The sequence below is a fragment of the Oncorhynchus tshawytscha genome, linkage group LG33 (genome assembly GCF_018296145.1).
Source record: "Oncorhynchus tshawytscha isolate Ot180627B linkage group LG33, Otsh_v2.0, whole genome shotgun sequence".
Lineage (NCBI taxonomy): Eukaryota > Metazoa > Chordata > Actinopteri > Salmoniformes > Salmonidae > Oncorhynchus > Oncorhynchus tshawytscha.
In genome coordinates, this window is record NC_056461.1 from 25,492,870 (window position 1) to 25,514,720 (window position 21,851).

General features: G+C 44.4%; 1 protein-coding gene across 1 annotated transcript; it reads left to right on the plus strand.

The window, feature by feature from the left end:
- The first annotated feature begins 3,108 nt into the window (after nucleotides 1-3,108).
- On the plus strand, nucleotides 3,109-21,298 carry LOC112233455 (leucine zipper putative tumor suppressor 3-like). The gene is made up of 7 exons (XM_024401099.2): nucleotides 3,109-3,287; nucleotides 13,888-14,658; nucleotides 15,185-15,799; nucleotides 18,294-18,422; nucleotides 18,682-18,873; nucleotides 19,259-19,489; nucleotides 19,751-21,298. Exons 2-7 carry the CDS (start codon nucleotides 14,050-14,052, stop codon nucleotides 20,594-20,596), a joined length of 2,622 nt encoding a protein of 873 aa, XP_024256867.2. The 5' UTR covers nucleotides 3,109-3,287; nucleotides 13,888-14,049; the 3' UTR covers nucleotides 20,597-21,298.
- The last annotated feature ends 553 nt before the right edge of the window (nucleotides 21,299-21,851 follow it).

The window sequence follows — 21,851 nt, forward strand, 5'->3', positions numbered from 1 at the left end:
GAAGGGCATCTAGGAATCTTTGGGTTGTCCGAGAATTTATAGCACGACTTTTGAGGATCCTTGGTTGGGGACTGAGCAGATTATTTGTTGCGATTGCAAACATAATAAAATGGTGGTCCGATAGTCCAGGATTATGAGGAAAAACATTAAGATCCACAACATTTATTCCACGGGACAAAACTAGGTCCAGAGTATGACTGTGGCAGTGAGTAGGTCCAGAGACATGTTGGACAAAACCCACTGAGTTGATGATGGCTCCGAAAGCCTTTTGGAGTGGGTCTGTGGACTTTTCCATGTGAATATTAAAGTCACCAAAAATGTGAATTTTATCTGCTATGACTACAAGGTCCGATAGGAATTCAGGGATCTCAATGAGGAACGCTTTATATGGCCCAGGAGGCCTGTAAACAGTAGCTATAAAAAGTGATTGAGTAGGCTGCATAGATTTCATGACTAGAAGCTCAAAAGACAAAAACAATTGATATTTGCTATCATAAATGTTAGCACCACCTCTGCCTTTGCAGGATGCGCGGGGGGATATGGTCACTAGTGTAACCAGGAGGTGAGGCCTCATTTAACACAGTAAATTAATCAGGCTTAAGCCATGTTTCAGTCAGGCCAATCACTTCAAGATTATGATCAGTCATTAGTTCATTGACTATAACTGCCTTGGATGTGAGGGATCTAACATTAAATAGCCCTATTTTGAGATGTGAGGTATCACAATCTCTTTCAGGAATGGAGGAGTTCTTTATTCCAGTGAGATTGTTAAGGCAAACACCGCCATGTTTAGTTTTCCTCAACCTAGGTCGAGGCACAGACACGGGCTCAATGGGGATAGCTGAGCTGACTACAATGACTGAGCTAATGGCAGACTCCACTAAGCTGGCAGGCTGGCTAACAGCCTGGTGCCTGGCCTGCACCCTATTTCATTGTGGAGCTAGGGGAGTTAGAGCCCTGTCTATGTTTGTAGATAAGATGAGAGCACCCCTCCAGCTAGGATGGAGTCTGTCACTCCTCAACAGTCCAGGCTTGGTCCTGTTTGTGGGTGAGTCCCAGAAAGAGGGCCAATTATCTACAAATTCTATCTTTTGGGAGGGTCAGAAAAGAGTTTTCAACTAGTGATTGAGTTGTGAGACTTTGCTGTAGAGCTCATCACTCCCCTTAACTGGGAGGGGGCCAGAGACAATTACTCGATGCCAAAACATCTTTCTTTCAGTGCCTTAGACCACTGCACCGCTCGGGAGCCCCAAGAGAACTGGCAGGTGTGTGAGCTGTAGTAGTAGATCAGTACAGCATGCAATGTGAATGCATGTTGTGTGTTTTAATGTCCAGATTAGATGTGGATCACCATATGCGTGGCGACAACAGTCATATATTTGCTTTTGTGTGTGTGTGTGCTATGCAAGCATTAACCATTTTTTCTGCTAACCTGGCTCAGAGATTGTGTGTTTGTCTTGTCTTGACAGTCCTGTTTGTCCCTATGTGTGCTGAATAGGTTATTTGAGTTTGAGAGTGGCTTGTGTGCTGGTCTGTGTTATGGCCCTGCAACACTGTAGCCATCGGGTGTCCGTCATTGCCGTCAGCCATTGAGATAATGCTTCCTATGAAATGAATGAAAGCTGCTTCACTGCCCGTGTTGAGCTCGCGTTGCATCGCGTCCAATGGCAGCGTCCAAGCTCAAGAATTGCAGAAGTTAAATAATTGATGACTGACGCTCTCTTTCATTCTATCTTGTGAATTGAAATAATTCCAAATAAAGTTGATTTTGGTTGCATATGGCCTCGACAAAACACCATTGGTTGTTTTACTAAGATTTATGAAGTCAAGAAGCTACTACTACTAGCTAGCTACATTGACTGGCTAGGTTCATAATTTAAACTAAAGCAATTTGTGTAATTAGAGGATAATTTAGTACAACCACTAGCAACAATTTTGTACTTGTACTTACACATGTGTCTGGTACCATTCCATTCCAGCCATTACAATAAAAATGTTCTCCTATATTTCCTCCCACCAGCCTCCTCTGATGTGAAGGACCATGGATGTTTTCTGATCATGTTGACAGGGTTATGTGTGGAAGACTGCTTGTAATAGTTCTGCTTGTGTGCAAACAGTGGAGTGTGTATGAAGAAGGCATTATGACAGGGAAATAAGTCACACATTTCTTGACATTGGAAAAGGCTACTGAAAATAATGTGATTTACTCCAAATGAAACCAGAAACTCTCATACTCATCAACCCTTTCATTTAGTTTTGCTTGGAATGTAATGATCTAATGTTTTTAAATCCCTATAAAGGCATTTTTTGTGTGTGAGCTCTGATTTTGAACTCAATGCCTGCGTGTGCATTTGGTAAACCCAGTCAGAGGTTTAGAAGAGAGGAAGGACATGGTCCTTCTTATCCATCTACAGACAAGTTAACAGTTCTGTTCTGCTACAGCTTCAACATAGGCTAGTTTCTCTCGCTCTGCCCTCTCCCTGCTCATCTTTTGATATCTCTCTCTTTTGTCTCTTTCTGCAATTTCTCCCTGCCTATCCCTCCTCTCTCTCTTGACTAGTCCTGAGTGAGGCTGATTTTCAGGCTCCAGTTCCTCACCTACACAAACACAGCCAGCTCTGCTCTGTCTCTGCCCCTGGGAACTGGCAATCATGTTTGCCCAAGGCCTCGCTTGCCCTCGGTACTAAGAACTGCATTCTGAGCTACACACGCACTTATTATGCACGTATACTAGTACACACACACACTTATCCTGCCCGGTCATATGTAATTCCGTTGTACAGTACTCAAAGGAATATATACATAGTAAGACACAGAAAGACAAATTGCAAGATTGGCAAGAGTCCCCATTTTCCAGCAATAGCCACTGTATTTGTTATCCACTTATTCTGTGTGGAACAAAATCAATACATTGTGAGCCACTGTATTTGCTCTCCACGTATTCTGTGTGGAACAAAATCAATACATTGTGTGCTATTCTGATGTGGAGGAAGAATTCACACCTTTGTTGCTGGAAGTGTGGGCGCAGGCGCGGTGCCGTTCTGGGAAGGGGGCGGTGTCGTGGTCATCAGAAGGGGCGGGGCGGAGGTGGGTGTGTGACACAGCTGATGCACGCATCCTCTCGATGCCTCAATCACCCGATCTTTGCTACGGGTACTAGCGGCTGCAGCTTTCCCCGACCAGAGCCACACGAGTAGGCCTAGGCTATACTCCCGCTCCACCGTCGCTATCTGCGAACCTCGAATCGGATAGCTCGCCGAGGAGCAGTGCTGTGCCTGCCGCTAATAGTAAGTGTAGAGCTGCTGTTTGAGCGGAGCGCTCCATCATTCCCACAGAGAAATACGCGCACCTATTAGGCGACGCAGCGCGGCGCACATCGACACCTGCGTTTTTCTATTTTTATCGCCATTCACTGCATTGCCAATCCATTATCCTGCCGCTTTACATGGTGCACGCTGACGGGGAGAAGGATTTGGGTGATTCAAATGTTGTTGTGGCAGAGCGATGAGGGAGAGGGATACCGTTCTTGTTCATATTGCTTATTGGAGTGAAAGTAAAGACGGCGAGATGGGAATGTGGCAAAAGCGAGCGGTTGTGCGCGCGGGTTGTAGTTTACGACGCTCACTCGAGCACGACCCTCCGCTTCCCCCACGGGGGGAGAGCTATTTCCCTGACCCACACGCACATTATGCAGGCCTAATTCGTGAACGGAAAGAAATACAGGGGGAAATGGGTAGATCGTGTTAATTATCTCGTTCTTCTCGTCCTTCGTTGTTGGGTTAGGGCTTTTTCGCTGGTATGGAGAAACGAGTGATGTTTCTCCATTGTGCTCTAGCATCGCCGCGTCAGCTGACAGTCACCCTGCCTGTGCACATCTGTGCGGTGAAAGGGTTGACGGAGGTTGTTTTAGCTGCTACAAAAATAATGAAGAGAATTTTTATACATTAAGAGCATAAATTGACAGACCAAGAGCAAATGTCCTACAGTAGAATTTAGACCTACCTTGGCACTTAACAGGAATAGAGCTTGCATAGGCAATCGGCTGATTTATTAGGCCTACATCAATACCAAACAGATGTAGAAAACACTGTTATTGACATGTCATGAAGCATATTATAAGTGTGTATATATATATGCGTGTGTATGTATATGAACTAAAAGTGGGGGCTAACATGTCAGTTGTAGGTATATGGACAGTAATTTGATGATAATGGCAAGGGAACTCTGATAAAATAGGCCTATTGAATATATTCTACTGTGTAGTGTTTACCTCTGTGCCCAGTGTTACTGCTCTGGAGGTCTTCTAGACCTAGCTTATATGAGGCCTTGAATGAAGTGAAGTATGTGTAGTGGGAAGTGGTCACTTAGTTTGGGGGACAGTTTGTTTGCATTTGAGTTGTGTGTGTGTATATAAGGGTCTATGTATGGACAATGCAGTGACAATATGGGGAGAACATGTATTGCAGGTGTGTGTGTGTACACCTATTAAATACCTCATAGTGCATTTCAGCACAGGACAAGAGATTGAGCAGAATGACCTTTTGAGAGATTTGAGGAATGTGTAAGTGTGTGAATGAGGGCACACAAGAAAGAGTGCTTGTGTGTGCCGTGCTCTCTCTGTATGAAGCATGGAGCCGATGATGTAATGCCTAGGAGTGTGTAACTGTGACAGTGAGGAGTGTAGGCACGTGCCACAGCTCAGCCAACACTGGAACAGGTCCCTCTACTGGCCCTGGGGCAGTAACGCACCCTATCTAGTTTTGAACAGCACCTTATCCCAAGGATTCAGTACTCGCACTTTCACATTCAGTTCTGTTCTCATGTCCTACCTGAGATGGAATGTTAATTCTTACCTTACTATAGCAAAGTAGCATGGTAGATTAATGGTCACGGTCTTGGATTCAGGCATGAAGAGACAATGGAGAGAGAGAATTCACTCAACGGTTTGGCTGCATCTTTGCCCTGATAGGACTAGTATAGTCTACACTTGGTACAATGCACTATAAATCCAGATATTACCTTTAGGTCAATATTCAATCAGTGATAGTTGAGTAATCAGATAGTGTTCTCTGTCTGTGGTTCAGGGGACAGTGAAATAATGATAATATAGTGTGTATTCCTGATTGCACTCAGTGATGCATACACAGACATGATGTACTCTCTTTATATGCACACATACTTTGCATGACCTTATTCTCAATGAAGTATTGATGATTGACTCACATGTTTTTCCTTCTATTAGTCAGACAGTTGAATTTTTTTTTTTTTGTCATTGGCGCAGGGGGAAGAACTTGTGTCTGTGTGTATTTTCATTTGTTTGCATTTGTTTGCATGTGTGTGTCTTCAGGCATGAAGAGACAATGGAGAGAGAGAATTCGCACAATGGTTTGGCTGCATCTTTGCTCAGAAAGGAGTAGTAGGCAACACTTGGTACAATGCACTATAAATCCAGATATTACCTTTAGGTCAATGTTCAATCAGTGATAGTTGAGTAATCAGATGGTGTTCCCTGTGGGTGTGGTTCAGGGACAGAATATCTGTTGGCATTTGTGTATGTTTTATCGGTTTTCGTGTGTATATAAGACAGAAGGCATATGTTAACATGCAAATGTACCAGGTGTGCAAAAAACCTGCTATGCTAACCATCAACAAATAGTGAGAGAAAGGGTGTGAAACGAACAATACGAAGATTGTGTGAGCAGTGAGCACAGTAAGCTTTCCTTCTATGATTGTACCTCAATTGCAAATCTTGAATATGTCTGTTAATGTAGATGTGGAATGTAGTTAATATTTGTAGATGTGGAATATAGTTAATATCAGTCATAAGTATAAAATTCCCAGTTTATGCTTCAAAACCAACTTTATAAGAGGTTTGAAAAAAAAGTTTAATTCCATGAATACTTTTTGGTTAGGGTGGTGTAACGGATGTGAAACGGCTAGCTTAGTTAGCGGTGGTACGCTCTAAATAGCGTTTCAATCGGTGACGTCACTTGCTCTCAGACCTTGAAGTAGTAGTTCCCCTTGCCCTTTTGTGGAGCGATGGGTAACGATGCTTCGTGGGTGACTGTTGTTGATGTGTGCAGAGGGTCCCTGGTTCGCGCCCGGGTATGGGCGAGGGTACGGTTTAAAGTTACAGTGGCAGCCTATTATGCCCATCTGCAAGCTTAGCAGCAAAGGCTGGACAAATATTTATCTATTTTGTTTTAATGTTAAAATACTACACAGCTTCCTATGTACAAACGTGAACATTGGACCATATTTTAGGCTATGTCTGGCCTGAAAATGTGTTTTTTTTCTTCTATATGGACCCGTGTGCACTGATTGAGTTTGACACCCCTGAACTAGCGTATCTATTTATTTAGTGAGCTATAAACATAGAGCCTAACTTTAGCTAGTTAGCTGCTAGGAGGATGGCATGTCATTGGAGGAGTGGGTGAGTGACTGACTTCAAATCAAATCCAATTTTATTTGTCACATACACATGGTTAGCAGATGTTAATGCGAGTGTAGCGAAATGCTTGTGCTTCTAGTTCCAACAATGCAGTAATAACCAACAAGTAATCTAAGTAACAATTCCAAACCTCTGTCTTACAACATTTTTTTTATATATAAAAAAAAAAAAACACATTCAGGGATAAAATGTGTCTAAAAGAAAGAATAATAATAATCCCATACATTTTGCACATTTGTTACACAATAATACACAGTGATCACAAAACAAAATGACAACTTTCACACAAGTGTAAGGGGATAAAGAATATGTACATAAAGATATATGAATGAGTGATGGTACAGAGCGGCATAGGCAAGATACAGTAGATGGTATCGAGTACAGTATATACGTATACATATGAGATGAGTATGTCAACAAAGTGGCATAGTTAAAGTGGCTATTGATACATGTATTACATAAAGATGCAGTAGATGATATAGAGTACAGTATATACGTATACATATGAGATGAATAATGTAGGGTATGTAACATTATATTAGGTAGCATTGTTTAAAGTGGCTAGTGATATATTTTACATTTCCCATCAATTCCCATTATTAAAGTGGCTGGAGTTGAGTCAGTGTGTTGGCAGCAGCCACTCAATGTTAGTGGTGGCTGTTTAACAGTCTGATGGCCTTGAGATAGAAGCTGTTTTTCAGTCTCTCGGTCCCAGCTTTGATGCACCTGTACTGACCTCGCCTTCTGGATGATAGCGGGGTGAACAGGCAGTGGCTCGGGTGGTTGTTGTCCTTGATGATCTTTATGGCCTTCCTGTAACATCGGGTGGTGTAGGTGTCCTGGAGGGCAGGTAGTTTGCCCCCGGTGATGCGTTGTGCAGACCTCACTACCCTCTGGAGAGCCTTACGGTTGTGGGCAGAGCAGTTGAGTGTGAGGTTATTTTCCTCACACCACACTCCGAGGGCCCTCACCTCCTCCCTGTAGGCCGTCTCGTCGTTGTTGGTAATCAAGCCTACCACTGTTGTGTCGTCCGCAAACTTGATGATTGAGTTGGAGGCGTGCGTGGCCACGCAGTCGTGGGTGAACAGGGAGTACAGGAGAGGGTCTCGAGCTTGATGACGAGCTTGGAGGGTACTGTGGTGTTAAATGCCGAGCTGTAGTCGATGAACAGCATTCTCACATAGATATTCCTCTTGTCCAGATGGGTTAGGGCAGTGTGCAGTGTGGTTGAGATTGCATCGTCTGTGGACCTATTTGGGCGGTAAGCAAATTGGAGTGGGTCTAGGGTGTCAGGTAGGGTGGAGGTGATATGGTCCTTGACTAGTCTCTCAAAGCACTTCATGATGACGAAAGTGAGTGCTACGGGGTGGTAGTCGTTTAGCTCAGTTACCTTAGCTTTCTTGGGAACAGGAACAATGGTGGCCCTCTTGAAGCATGTGGGAACAGCAGACTGGGTTAGGGATTGATTGAATATGTCCGTAAACACACCAGCCAGCTGGTCTGCGCATGCTCTGAGGGCGCGGCTGGGGATGCCGTCTGGGCCTGCAGCCTTGCGAGGGTTAACACGTTTAAATGTTTTACTCACCTTGGCTGCAGTGAAGGAGAGGCCGCATGTTTTGGTTGCAGGCCATGTCAGTGGCACTGTATTGTCCTCAAAGCGGGCAAAAAAGTTATTTAGTCTGCCTGGGAGCAAGACATCCTGGTCGGCGACGGGGCTGGTTTTCTTTTTGTAATCCGTGATTGACTGTAGACCCTGCCACATACCTCTTGTGTCTGAGCCGTTGAATTGAGATTCTACTTTGTCTCTATACTGACACTTAGCTTGTTTGATTGCCTTGCAGCGGGAATAGTTACACTGTTTTTATTCGGTCATGTTTTCGGTCACCTTGCCCTGATTAAAAGCAGTGGTTCGCGCTTTCAGTTTCACGCGAATGCTGCCATCAATCCACGGTTTCTGGTTTGGGAATGTTTTAATCGTTGCTATGGGAACGACATCTTCAACGCACGTTCTAATGAACTCGCACACGGAATCAGCGTATTCGTCAATGTTGTTGTCTGACGCAATACGAAACATATCCCAGTCCACGTGATGGAAGCAGTCTTGGAGTGTGGAATCAGATTGGTCGGACCCTCATATCGTTTTTCAGTGGCTACAGCTAGAGATCCAGCTGTCATATGGTTAGCTAGCAAAAAAATGTATATCGCTTAGCTAGCTATGCTGAAATAGTCGTCAATCAAATGCATTTGGCATCGATCAAATTAGCGGGAAGGCAGGCAGGTTCCGATTCAGTTGTTTAAAACGTAGGTTGGGACAAGCATGTACTGGCAGGCAAACTGCAGAAGGACGAGCATGTTACTTTTCTGTTTCTCAGTGCAATTTTGTAGCCTACTTGTTTAACGAGTCTGAGAGCGTTTATCTAATATTCCGTTGTTAGATTTGAGCTAATCTCGCTCTGACTACCATTAGTTGTTGATCTTGCTATTGTTGATGATGTGCATAGGCAACTGAGGGAGAGAGAGCCTGCCTTTTCATGGTTGTTTGATCAATAGGGCTGTACAATTCCCAAATGTAAGAGGGCTCCCATGGTTTTTACATATTTACAGAAATCCATTCAGGTGTGTTTTGTGGCTTTTGGTGAATGCGTTCTAATTATCTAATGTCACGCTGATGCTGCTGCCTATTAACACACACTCCAGTTCAAAGTGAATGATGGCAAGCCTGTGTGACAAATGGCTTATTTGCATAAGGCCTACTGTAACTCTGATTGGCTATGGCGCACCGTTCTGCATAGACGCTGGTCCTGGACAAGACGGTTGTTTTTATTAGGTTTTATTTGCTGCAGTGTCTATTAATTGTCCAAACGCAACTACACTGAATTCCCAAACATTCTATTAACTTATGAAACAGTGAAAATTACCATATCTAAGTGCTCGCTTGTCAGCAAATGCAAGAAAAGGTGTCATTCTTCCTAGAGATGTGTATGAACAGATATTTTTTAAAGATTTCATGTTGCTAAAATTATGTCAGTTCCACTTTAATGTCAACTGTTTTTACAGTTATATGAGATGTGCTTTCATTTTTATTGCATAAACAATTTTCTCAACTGAAAAAAATACATTTGAATATGAATTTTCATATGGTTTGGAATAAGGTGCAACTGTATAAGGAGGAATTTCTGCTGAAATTGATACCGCAAATTGTCCTTTATTATTAGCCTTTACATAATTTTTGGGATAATATTCAATGTACTTCATATACATGTACAGTGCATTCGGAAACTATTTAGACCCCTTGACTTTTTCCAGATTTTGTTACGATACAGCCTTATTCTAAAATGTATTTAATTTTTTTTTCTCATCAATCTACACACAATACTCCATGATGACAAAGCAAAAACAGGTTTTTAGACATTTTTGCAAATGTATAAAAACAACAACACCACATTTACATAAGTATTCAGACCACTTTGTTAAAGCACCTTTGGAAGCGATTACAGCCTCGTTTTCTTTGGTATGACGCTACAAGCTTCGCACACCTGTATTTAGGGAGTTTCTCCCATTGTTCTCTGCAGATCCTCACAAGCTTTGTCAGGTTGGATAGGGAGCGTCGCTGCACAGCTATTTTCAAGTCCGGGCTCTGGATGGGCCACACAAGGACATTCAGAGACTTGTCCCGAAGCCACTCCTACGTTGTCTTGGCTGTGTGCTTCGGGTTGTTGTCCTGTTGGAAGGTGAACCTTCACCCCAGTCTGAGGTCCTGAGCACTCTGGAGCAGGTTTTTATCAAGGATCTCTATGTACTTTAGTCCGTTCATCTTTCCATCGAGCCTTTTACTGAGGAGTGGCTTCCGTCTGTCCACTCTAGCATAAAGGCCTGATTTGGTGGAGTGCTGCAGAGATGGTTCCTCCACAGAGGAACTCTGTCAGAGTGACCATCGGGTTCTTGAGTACCTCCCTGACTAAGGCCCTTCTCCCCCGATTGCTCAGTTTGGCCGGGCGTCCAGTTCTAGGAAGAGTCTTGGTGCTCCCAAACTTCTTCCATTTAAGAATGATGAAGGCCACTGTGTTCTTGGGGACCTTTAATGCTGCATAAATGTTTTGGTACCCTTCCCCAGATCTATGCCTCGACACAATCCTGTCTCGGACCTCTACGGAAAATTCCTTAACTTCTTGGTGACAGGGGGGCAGTATTGAGTAACATGAATGAATAAGATGCCCAGAGTAAACTGCCTGCTACTCTGTCCCAGATGCTAATTATATGCATATTAGTAATAGTATTGGATAGAAAACACTCTGAAGTTTCTAAAACTGTTTGAATGATGTCTGTGAGTATAACAGAACTCATATGGCAGGCGAAAATCTGAGAAAAATCCAATCAGGAAGTGGGAAATCTGAGGTTTGTAGTTTTTCAACTCTTTGCCATTCCAATATACAGTGTAAATGTATATTGCATATTGCATATTGCACTTCCTAAGGCTTCCACTAGATGTCAACAGTCTTTAGAATGTTGTTTCAGGCTTTTACTGTGAAGAGGGGATTGAGCCAGGTGTCTGGCAGAGTGCCACAGGCTCTGAGGTGAGGTCATGAGAGAGTTAGCTCTCGTTCCATTGCTTTTCTACAGACATAGGAATTCTCCGGTTGGAACATTATTGAACATTTATGATAAAAACATCCTAAAGATTGATTCTATACTTAGTTTGACAAGTTTCTACGGGCTGTAATATAACTCCTTGAACTTTTCGTCCGACGTTCGGCTGGACCTGAACGCGCGTTTGGATTTGTTTACCAATCACACTAACAAAAGTTAGTAAATTATGAACTTTATCGAACAAATCAAACATTTATCGTGAAACTGGGATTCCTGGGAGTGCATTCTGATGAAGATCATCAAAGGTAAGTTAATATATAAATATTTATAATGCTATTTCTGACTAATGTTAACTACACAATATGGCGGATATCTTTTTGGCTGCTTTGTTGTCTGAACGCTGTACTCAGATTATTGCATGGTTTGCTTTTTACGTAAAGTTTTTTTATTTAAAATCTGACAGCGGTTGCATTAAGGATAAGTATATCTCTAATTCCATGTATAACACTTGTATTTTCATCAACATTTATGGTGAGTATTTCTGTGAATTGGTGTGGCTCTGCACAATCACTGCATGTTTTAGAACTACTGAACGTAACGCGCCAATGTAAAATGAGATTTTTCGATATAAATATACACTATCGAACAAAACATACATGTATTCGGTAACATGAAGTCCTATGAGTGTCATCTGATGAAGATCATCAAAGGTTAGTGATACATTTTATCTCTTTGTGCTTTTTGTAACTCCTCTCTTTGGCTGGAAAAATGGCTGTGTTTTTCTGTGAGTTGGTGGTGACCTAACATAATCGTTTGTGGTGCTTTCGCTGTAAAGCATTTTTGAAATCAGACACTGGCTGGATTAATGAGAATGTTATATTTAAAATGGTGTAAAATACTTGAGGAATTTTAATTATGAGATTTTTGTTTTGAATTTGGAGCCCTGCACTTTCACTGGCTGTTGGCGAGGTGGGACACTACCGTCCCACATATCCCAGAGAGGTTACCCCTTTACTCTCTTCCTTGTATTTATGTGTAGTATATAATTAACCACTATTTCTTTGGTGTCAGTTTGTCGTCTCAATAGTAACCTTAGCCCTGATTCAAACACCACTCTGTCGCCACACCAAACTAAAAAATGTCACTTTCTCTTTGGAAGAGAGAAGATGGAGTGCCGTTTGAAACCATTGTGTGCCTCATTTTTTCCCCAAAAAATTACAATTTAAAAAAAAATGAAAAGCTGAAATGTCTTGTCAATAGGTATTCAACCCCTTTTGTATGGCAAATAAATTCAGGAGTAAAAATGTGCTTAATAAGTCACCATCAGTTGCATGGACTCAGTCTGTGAGCAATAATAGTGTTTAACATGATTTTCGAATCTCTACCTCATCTTTGTACCCCACACATACAATTATCTGTAAGGTTCCTCAGTCAAGCAGTGGATTTCCAACACGTTTAACCACAAAGACCAGGAAGGTTTTTCGATGCTTTGCAAAGAAGGGCACCTATTGGTGGATGAGTAAACATTTAAAACAGACACTGAATATCCCTTTGAGCATGGTGAAGTTATTAAATACACTTTGAATGGTTTATCAATACACCCAGTCACTACAAAGATACATGCATCTTTTCGAACTCGTTTGACAGAAAGGAAGGGAACTGCTCATGGATTTCACCATGAGGCCAATGGGGACTTTAAACCCGTTCTAGAGTTTAATAGCTGTGATAGGAGAACTCCAAAATACTAATCTAATTGAAAGTGTGAAAAGAAGGAAGAATTCCAAACACATGCATCATGTTTACAACAGGGCACTAAAGTAGTACTGCAATGTCCTGAATACAAAGTGTTATGTTTTGAGCAAATCCAATTGCTGAGTACCACTCTCCATATTTTCAAGCATAGTGGTGGCTGTATCATGTTATGGGTATGCTTGTAATTGTTAAGGACTGGGATTTCCCTAGAGAAAATCATGGTTCAGTCTGCTTTCCACCAGACACTGGGAGATGTATTCACCTTTCAACAGCACAATAACCTAAAACAGAAGGCCAAATACACACTGGAGTTGCTTATCAAGAAGACAGTGAATGTTCCTGAGTGGCCTAGTTACAGTTTTGACTTAAATCTGCTTGAATATCTATTGCAAGACTTGAAAATGATTGTCCAGCAATGATCAACAACCAATTTGACAGAGCTTGAAGAATTCTGAAAATAATAATGGGCAAATATTGTACAATCAAGGTGTGCAAAGCTCATAAAGACTTACAGGAAAAACTCATTTCTGCCAAAGGTGATTCTAACATGTAATGTCCAAGAAAGCGGTGTGACTACTTCTGAAATTAGATATTTATGTATGTCATTTTCAATAAATGTATAAAAAAAAAATCTAAGCACATTTTTTTCACTTTGTCATTGTGGGGTGTTGTGTGTAGATGGGTGAGATTTAAAAAAAAAAAATGTAATCAATTTTGAATTCAGGCTGTAACACAACAAAATGTGGAATAAGTCAAGGAGTATGAATACTTTCTGAGGGCACTGTAGGTGCCGGTACTCATTTGGTGCCGTACTGTTTACATTTACTGTTTACATTTTAGGTGCAAGAGCTCCACAATACTTTTGAGCTAATATTCTATAAGAGGAACAGGAGCAGTAGAACATTTGAGGTGCCGATACTCAGCTCCTGCCCATGTCAAGCACTGATGGTCTCAGATATCGCAGTTGGAGGACTTCTTCATCCTCCTCCTTCTGTTACGTATAGTGTGTGTTTGTGTGTGGGCATGTGCTTGTGTGTACTTACAGTTTGTCTCTTTACCTTCTCCCTCTCCTCTCGATGTCTCTGTGTGTCCTGCAGTGCATGTCGGCTGGTGCTGCCTCCCTGCCCTCCATCATGGCACGTGTGGAGTGTGGGGGGATGAGTGAGGGGGGGCGCCCCTAGGGCATGGGAATTGTGGCCAGCGGGGTATTCTCCTCAACCAACACCTCTGGCCAGCAGCAATAGCAGCAGGAGATCGCCATGCGGAGCGTGGGCACCCGCACCACCCAGCAGAACAGCCTGCCTCGTGCCCCCCCACCACCCCCATCCACTTCCACCCGCAGGGGCTTGGAAGATAGGAGTTACAGCATCGAGAGGTCCTCTCAGCAACCTCCTCCCCTGACCCATGCTAAGGGGACTACGGCTGACGAACGAAGCTTTGCCACAGTGGAGCACTCTTCTTCTTACTACGGCAGCGAGCGTCCTCTGCCGCTCTGCGAGAGAGCAGAGAGAGAGAGGCCCCCCGTCCATAACAATGGAAGCAGACAAGTCTCCAATGGCAATAGGGGCGTTTCCAATGGGAACCGAGCAGCGGTGGGTAACAGTGAGAGGCAGGTGTCCAATGCAGTGTTTTTGAATGGAGGCGGGCGGTGTGATGGGCGGGACCAGAGGGATGGGGGGCGAGAAGTGCCAAGAGGGGCAGTGAGTTTGGACGTTTGCGGGAACAACGAGGTCTCGCTGAACAATGATCGAAACAGTAGCCAACAACTAGCTCAGTACAAAGAGGCGGGCGCCAGCGCAGCCAAACTGGATAACCATAACAACCCCCCCAACATCCTCCCCATCTCTGGGAAGCTGGAGAAGGTTCAGGTGAGTCTCTCTCCTCTCTCTCTCTCTGTGTGTGTGTGTCCAAATACAGGCTGTAAGTTGAGTATGAGGGTGCATGTTGAAAGTGTGTGTTGTGCATGTGTGTATGTATTTGTACAGGAATGTATATAAAAAGCTGTCATAAATTGATATACTGTACTTTCTTACCTAGCTGCCTGAGTTATTTCTCCTCTCCCCTCAACTCCTCCATGCATTCAAATAGCATTAGCCTTTACTTAGCTGTTACTGTTCTTTATGATAGATTTCTGAAAAGGTCTCTCATACTGGACATTTGTTTTTTTGTATATCTGCATATAATTTGTGTACCGGTACATTAACAAACCACAGTAAATGCTCTTAATCCCCATTTGAAATTCACATGTAGCGTCAGTATGCTTGCTGCTTAATTAATTACACGTATAGCAGCATATTCATAATCTCTGTCAACCTAATTGTCAGATAATGTATGTTATACAATCCTTGCATTACATTTCACAACCAATGCCATTTTCCATCCTCCCCCATCCAGAGCAACGATGGATTGGTCCGCCCCTCTGCCTTCAAGCCTGTAGTGCCCAAGAGCTTCCATTCCATGCAGAATCTGGTGTGCCCCCCCCAGACCGGAAGAGGGGGCCGCAGCCCCGGAGGAGGGGCCGGAGGTGGGGCTGGAGGTGGTGGGGGTCCCAGTCTACCAGGACCCCTCAGAGAGACAGACAGCTCTGGCAGCCGGGGTGGAGGTACCAGAGGCGGGGGAGGTGGTGGCAGCAGGGGCGGAGGTCAGGGGAGCCTCTCCGACTCAGGGAGGAACTCTCTAACCAGCCTGCCCACCTACGCTGGCTCCAGCTCGGGCTACGGGCCCCCGCCTGTCCTAGGGCCCCTGAGCGCCTCCACCAGCCACATTAACCGCCTGGGGACCACAGGGGCCCTGGAGAAGATGGACAAGCCTGGTGGCGTTAGCGGTAATAGTGGATACCAGAACGGACTGAGCACCTCGGATAGTGGTCGCTCCTCCTCTGGGAAGAGCTCCTCATCCTATCAGAGGCTCAGCCACCTGAGTGACGCCCCCCCGCCCCTCCGCCCTTCGCCCTCCTCCGATGACGTCATCCAGGATCTGGAGGATCGGCTATGGGAGAGGGAGCAAGAGGTGAGTTGAGACAGATGTAGATGACGGGAGAGAGGAAAAGGGAGAAGAAATAATGGATACTACTGGGGGGTGCAGGAGGAGATTTAATAGATTATATTGTAGAAGAAAGCAACAAACAAATAGTGCCAGTAGTGCAAATTATCACAACTATAGGACAGTGAATGCAGTTATTTTATATAATCACAAGAAATTGTTATTTGAAATTTGAGTTTGCATAACCCATAGAGGGCATAGGTAACTGTACTAGTGATCTTACTGTTTACCTAATACTGTCTATGGCTTAAGAATAACCCATACATAGCTTACACGTTCCTGTTTTTTTATTTTTTTATACTATTTTGATATTGAGTACTGCACTGTTGGGAAGGGTTTGAAAGTTAAGCATTTCACAGTACTTGTGCATGTGACAAATAAAACTTTAAACTAAAACCGCTGGGAAACTGGTTGGGTGAGTTGATAAACTGGTCAGGTGGGTGTGCCCTAAACTCGCCGAGCGGACAACTGTATTTTTATTAGCTGACGGTCAAGCTGGTAAGAGACATTAGGTCTTTGGTCTGAAATAGTAGTGCAAGTTATTCAAGTACTGAGGGCTTGGAGGTAGCGATATTTGAAAGTATTATATATATGAAAGTATTATACAGTGCCTTGCGAAAGTATTCGGCCTCCTTGAACTTTGCGACCTTTTGCCACATTTCAGGCTTCAAACATAAAGATATAAAACTGTGTATTTTTTGTGAAGAATCAACAACAAGTGGGACACAATCATGAAGTGGAATGACATTTATTGGATATTTCGAACTTTTTTAACAAATCAAAAACTGAAAAATTGGGTGTGAAATTATTCAGCCCCTTTACTTTCAGTGCAGCAAACTCTCTCCAGAAGTTCAGTGAGGATCTCTGAATGATCCAATGTTGACCTAAATGACTAATGATGATAAATACAATCCACCTGTGTGTAATCAAGTCTCCGTATAAATGCACCTGCACTGTGATAGTCTCAGAGGTCCGTTAAAAGCGCAGAGAGCATCATGAAGAACAAGGAACACACCAGGCAGGTCCGAGATACTGTTGTGAAGTTTAAAGCCGGATTTGGATACAAAAAGATTTCCCAAGCTTTAAACATCCCAAGGAGCACTGTGCAAGCGATAATATTGAAATGGAAGGAGTATCAGACCACTGCAAATCTACCAAGACCTGGCCGTCCCTCTAAACTTTCAGCTCATACAAGGAGAAGACTGATCAGAGATGCAGCCAAGAGGCCCATGATCACTCTGGATGAACTGCAGAGATCTACAGCTGAGGTGGGAGACTCTGTCCATAGGACAACAATCAGTCGTATATTGCACAAATCTGGCCTTTATGGAGAGTGGCAAGAAGAAAGCCATTTCTTAAAGATATCCATAAAAAGTGTTGTTTAAAGTTTGCCACAAGCCACCTGGGAGACACACCAAACATGTGGAAGAAGGTGCTCTGGTCTGATGAAACCAAAATTGAACTTTTTGACAACAATGCAAAACGTTATGTTTGGCGTAAAAGCAACACAGCCCATCACCCTGAACACACCATCCCCACTGTCAAACATGGTGGTGGCAGCATCATGGTTTGGGCCTGCTTTTCTTCAGCAGGGACAGGGAAGATGGTTAAAATTGATGGGAAGATGGATGGAGCCAAATACAGGACCATTCTGGAAGAAAACCTGATGGAGTCTGCAAAAGACCTGAGACTGGGACGGAGATTTGTCTTCCAACAAGACAATGATCCAAAACATAAAGCAAAATCTACAATGGAATGGTTCAAAAATAAACATATCCAGGTGTTAGAATGGCCAAGTCAAAGTCCAGACGTGAATCCAATCGAGAATCTGTGGAAAGAACTGAAAACTGCTGTTCACAAATGCTCTCCATCCAACCTCACTGAGCTCGAGCTGTTTTGCAAGGAGGAATGGGAAAAAATGTCAGTCTCTCGATGTGCAAAACTGATAGACATACCCCAAGCGACTTACAGCTGTAATCGCAGCAAAAGGTGGCGCTACAAAGTATTAACTTAAGGGGGCTGAACAATTTTACATGCCCAATTTTTCAGTTTTTGATTTGTTAAAAAAGTTTGAAATATCCAATAAATGTTGTTCCACTTCATGATTGTGTCCCACTTGTTGTTGATTCTTCACAAAAAATACAGTTTTATATCTTTATGTTTGAAGCCTGAAATGTGGCAATTTGAAAGTGGGGTGGTACACCTTGGTGGTAGATGGTGAATGAGGTGTGTTACCCACATACAATACAATGCAATGCAAGGAGACATAGTGGAACACCTAAAAAGCAATCAATTAATATTCAGCATCCGTTGACATTGCAAATGAGAAGTACAAAGAAATATGAAAGACTAGTGGGGCAGTAACCTCGATGATGGATGGCAGCCATTTTGTGAATTCCCCATCACCTCCTGCAGCTACATGTGAATTACAGATGAGTTACTTCCTTTCCTCCTCTCCCAGGTGCTCCACATGCGCCGTAATGTGGACCAGAGTGAGGCGGCCATCGTCCAGGTGTTTGAGGAGAAGCAGCGCGTGTGGGAGCGCCAGATGGACGAGCTGCGGCAGAATTATGCCTCACGCCTGCAGCAGGTAATGGCTCCTTAGTTCACAGATTGTGGGGTCGTAGGCTATACCCAATAGCACAATAGCATTTGCCATGGCTGCATGGCAAACACTGAGAAAGGCAAAGAATGAGCGTTGAGGAGTAGTTTAGTCAAATTTTGTGCAAAATTTTTCCCACTTACCTTATTTCAAATAGTACACTCAATATGGCCTCCTCCAGTATACCCATTGCCGAATGTTGATTTGAATCGGGAATCTCCATTTTACCAAATGTCGTTCTACCCAGGTGACGCGTCGCGCCCAGCGCTCCCAGAGTGCCTTGCAGGCCCAGATCACCCGTCTGTCGCAGGACAAGCGACGGCTGCATGAGGAGATGGCTGCGCTGCTGGCCCAGAGAGAGGAGCTGGAGAGGAAGTGCCTGGACTACAGGAAGGAGCAGGCTGACATCCTGCCACGCCTGGAGGAGACCAAATGGGAGGTGAGAGAGGGGACCCGGGGTTAAGAGGGTAGTGTGCATGGCTGGATGTGGGATACTAGAGAGATGGGTGAGGTTTACAAGTTAACTGGGAGGAAGGTAAACTTTAGGGGGCATGACAAGTGAGAGGGAGAATGTGAAAAGGAGTGCTGAGAATAAATAGTAGATGTCCATGCTAAAAATGACAAAGGGCAATACTGTCTAAACCAATGGTCAGATGTGTCCTATTTGTTCTGTGCAAATGGTTTTTGATCATTAGCACACAATGCAGCAGTAGCTGTCCTATACTGTAAGTGCACATCCATTACACAGACTCATGCCCTTTACATAGGTGCTTGTTGATCTCTATTTCAACCATGTCCATATCTTTCATCCCCCTCCCTGTCAGGTGTGTCAGAAGGCAGGGGAGATCTCCCTGCTGAAGCAGCAGCTGAGGGAGAGCCAGGCGGAGGTGACCCAGCGGGCGGGGGAGATGGTGGCCCTGCGGGGCCAGCTGAAGGAGGCCAACGCCCAGTTGAGGGACTGGGAAGAGGCCATGTTGGGCCTCAAGGACTCCTACAGCACCAAGAGCCTGGAGCTGGAGCGCTGCGAGGGGGAGCTGCAGAAGACACTGACCGAGGTAGGGATGAGGTCTGGAGAGTCAGACTGACCTGAAACACTAACTACCACTTGAAGGGTTATTCTGGTCTGTGCACCACAAGTTTTGAGCTCTTGAGACACTCGCATGCATACAGTACAGACACAGGCATTCAAATACACTTTGAAAGACACAAACAATACTCTCTCTCTCACACGACACGCATTAAGTGAATTAGCTACCACTTACTCTCTCTTTAACTCCTGATTGACTCTCCGGCCTCTCCTCCCTGTGTCTCTCCAGGTCTCTCAGCTGAGGGACAAGCTGGGAATGTTTGAAGCTGAGGTGGTAGGGCTGAAGCGGGCCCTGGGTGAGCTCAGTGTGAGGGATAGGGCTGTCGAGGCTAGTGGTGGAGGGAGCAGGGAAGCATCCAGGACTAGAGTGGGACTTCCCTCGCCACACAGCCCACCTGAAGGCTCCGCCTTCTCCTACCCGGCCCTGCCTCCACCCCCCGTCCCCCCAGATGCCATACTGAGTTTGCAGAGCGATGAGGTTCAGTGCCAGGATGCCCACCATCGCCAGGAGGCTCACATGCGTCAGGAAGCCCACCAGCGTCAGGAGGCTCACTTGCGTCAGGAAGCTCATCAGCGTCAAGAGGCCCAACTGCGGCAGGAAATCCACCAGCAGCGCCAGGAGGCCCACCAGCAGTGGGAGGAGGCAGGGGACCTGCGCCGGCAGCTGGAGCACCTCCAAGGCGAGCTGCGTCTGGAACGACAGCAGCGTGAGCGACAGGCACTCACCTTCAAGAAGGAGCGCCATGTGTGGATGGACGAGAAAGAGCATGTGCTCAAGTACCAGGCCCAGCTGCAGCTCAGCTATGTGGAGACCCTGCAGAAGAACCAGGCCCTGGAGCTCCGCGTGGGCCAGCTGGGCTCCAAGCTCACCTCCACCAACACCACCCCCTCGCCCACCTCACCACCCCCACTGTCCCCCATCCCCCTGCCTGCCCCCGTCACTCCCCTACCCTCCCTCTCTCTCTCCCCACCTCCCCTTGCTGAGGACAAGAAGCTCCCTCCCGCCCTCCACCAGCTGGCCCCTCCCTGGCCAGTACTCACCCGTCTGGAGAGGATAGAATCCACAGAGATCTAGATTCTATGTGATCTAGATCCATAGTGCTCCAGAACACTACAGAGCAGTTCAATTCAGCTTATACACACTTTTATAATAATTAAACAGTATCACATATCAATAGCATTCATTTTGTAGTCCTAAATAGTTGTACTCACTGCTACCCCGGGGCGGTCCTAGGACGCACTGCACTACGGATGGCAGAGAGAGGCATGGAGGACCATTGGGGAAGGAAAAGAACAGTTTACTCTGGTTTTCAAAAGACGCTCTTCAAGCCACCCTGTATGCAGGTTTTAGTTCTATTGATCGGCAATCCACTGAACATTTAGGTTGGTGAATTTTGGGATCAAGAGTAGCACACTATTGGAAAAGCTATTGTTGCATTGACATTAGCATGAAATGAATATATTATAAAGCGAAGACAGTCTGTGGGAGAAAGATTCTCCTCAAGGCAGCCTCTAGAAATTATGTGGAAAAAAAAAATCTCAATTTAAATCAAGCCAAATACTACTACTAAACATGTACTACTACAGTTGTCAAATACTGTAAAAGTAGGGATAAGGAAACTACCCTGCAGATTCTGTCTGGGCCTATTTGTAAATTGTCACAATAACTGACAGTGTAAAGACCGAGAATGTATGATATTTGATTTAGATTTAGATTTTTTTAAATGATTAATTTCACCTTTATTTAACCAGGTAGGCCAGTTGAGAACAGGTTCTCATTTACAACTGCGACCTGGCCAAGATAAAGCGAAGCAGTGCAACAAAAACAACACCGAGTTACACATGGAATTAACAAACGTACAGTCAATAACACAATAGAAAAATCTGTATACAGTATGTGCAAAATGAAGTAAGGAGGTAAGGCAATAAATAGGCCAATAGTGGCGTAGTAATTACAATTTAGCAATTTACACTGGAGTGATATGTGTAGATGAGGATGTGCAAGTAGAAATACTGGTATGCAGAAAAACAATGGGGATGAGGTAGTTGGTTGGGTGGGCTATTTACAGATGGGCTGTATACAGCTGCAGCGATTGGTAAGCTGCTCTGACAGCTGACGCTTAAAGTTAGTGAGGGAGATATGTCTCCAACTTCAGTGATTTTTGCAATTTGTTCCAGGCATTGGCAGCAGAGAACTGGAAGGAAAGGCGGCCAAAGGGGGTGTTGGCTTTGGGGATGACCAGTGAAATATATCTGCTGGAGCGCATGCTACGGGTGGGTGTTGCTATGGTGACCAGTGCGCTGAGATAAGGCAGAGCTTTACCTAGCAA

What these genes read in the sequence shown, in the direction of transcription:
- LOC112233455 (XM_024401099.2), top strand. Translation starts at nt 14,050, where the DNA reads ATGCGGAGCGTGGGCACCCGCACCACCCAGCAGAACAGCCTGCCTCGT. An exon ending in TATGGGAGAGGGAGCAAGAG is followed by an intron (nt 15,800 to 18,293) that starts GTGAGTTGAGAC and finishes CTCCTCTCCCAG; the next exon opens with GTGCTCCACATGCGCCGTAA. An exon ending in TGCAGAAGACACTGACCGAG is followed by an intron (nt 19,490 to 19,750) that starts GTAGGGATGAGG and finishes GTGTCTCTCCAG; the next exon opens with GTCTCTCAGCTGAGGGACAA.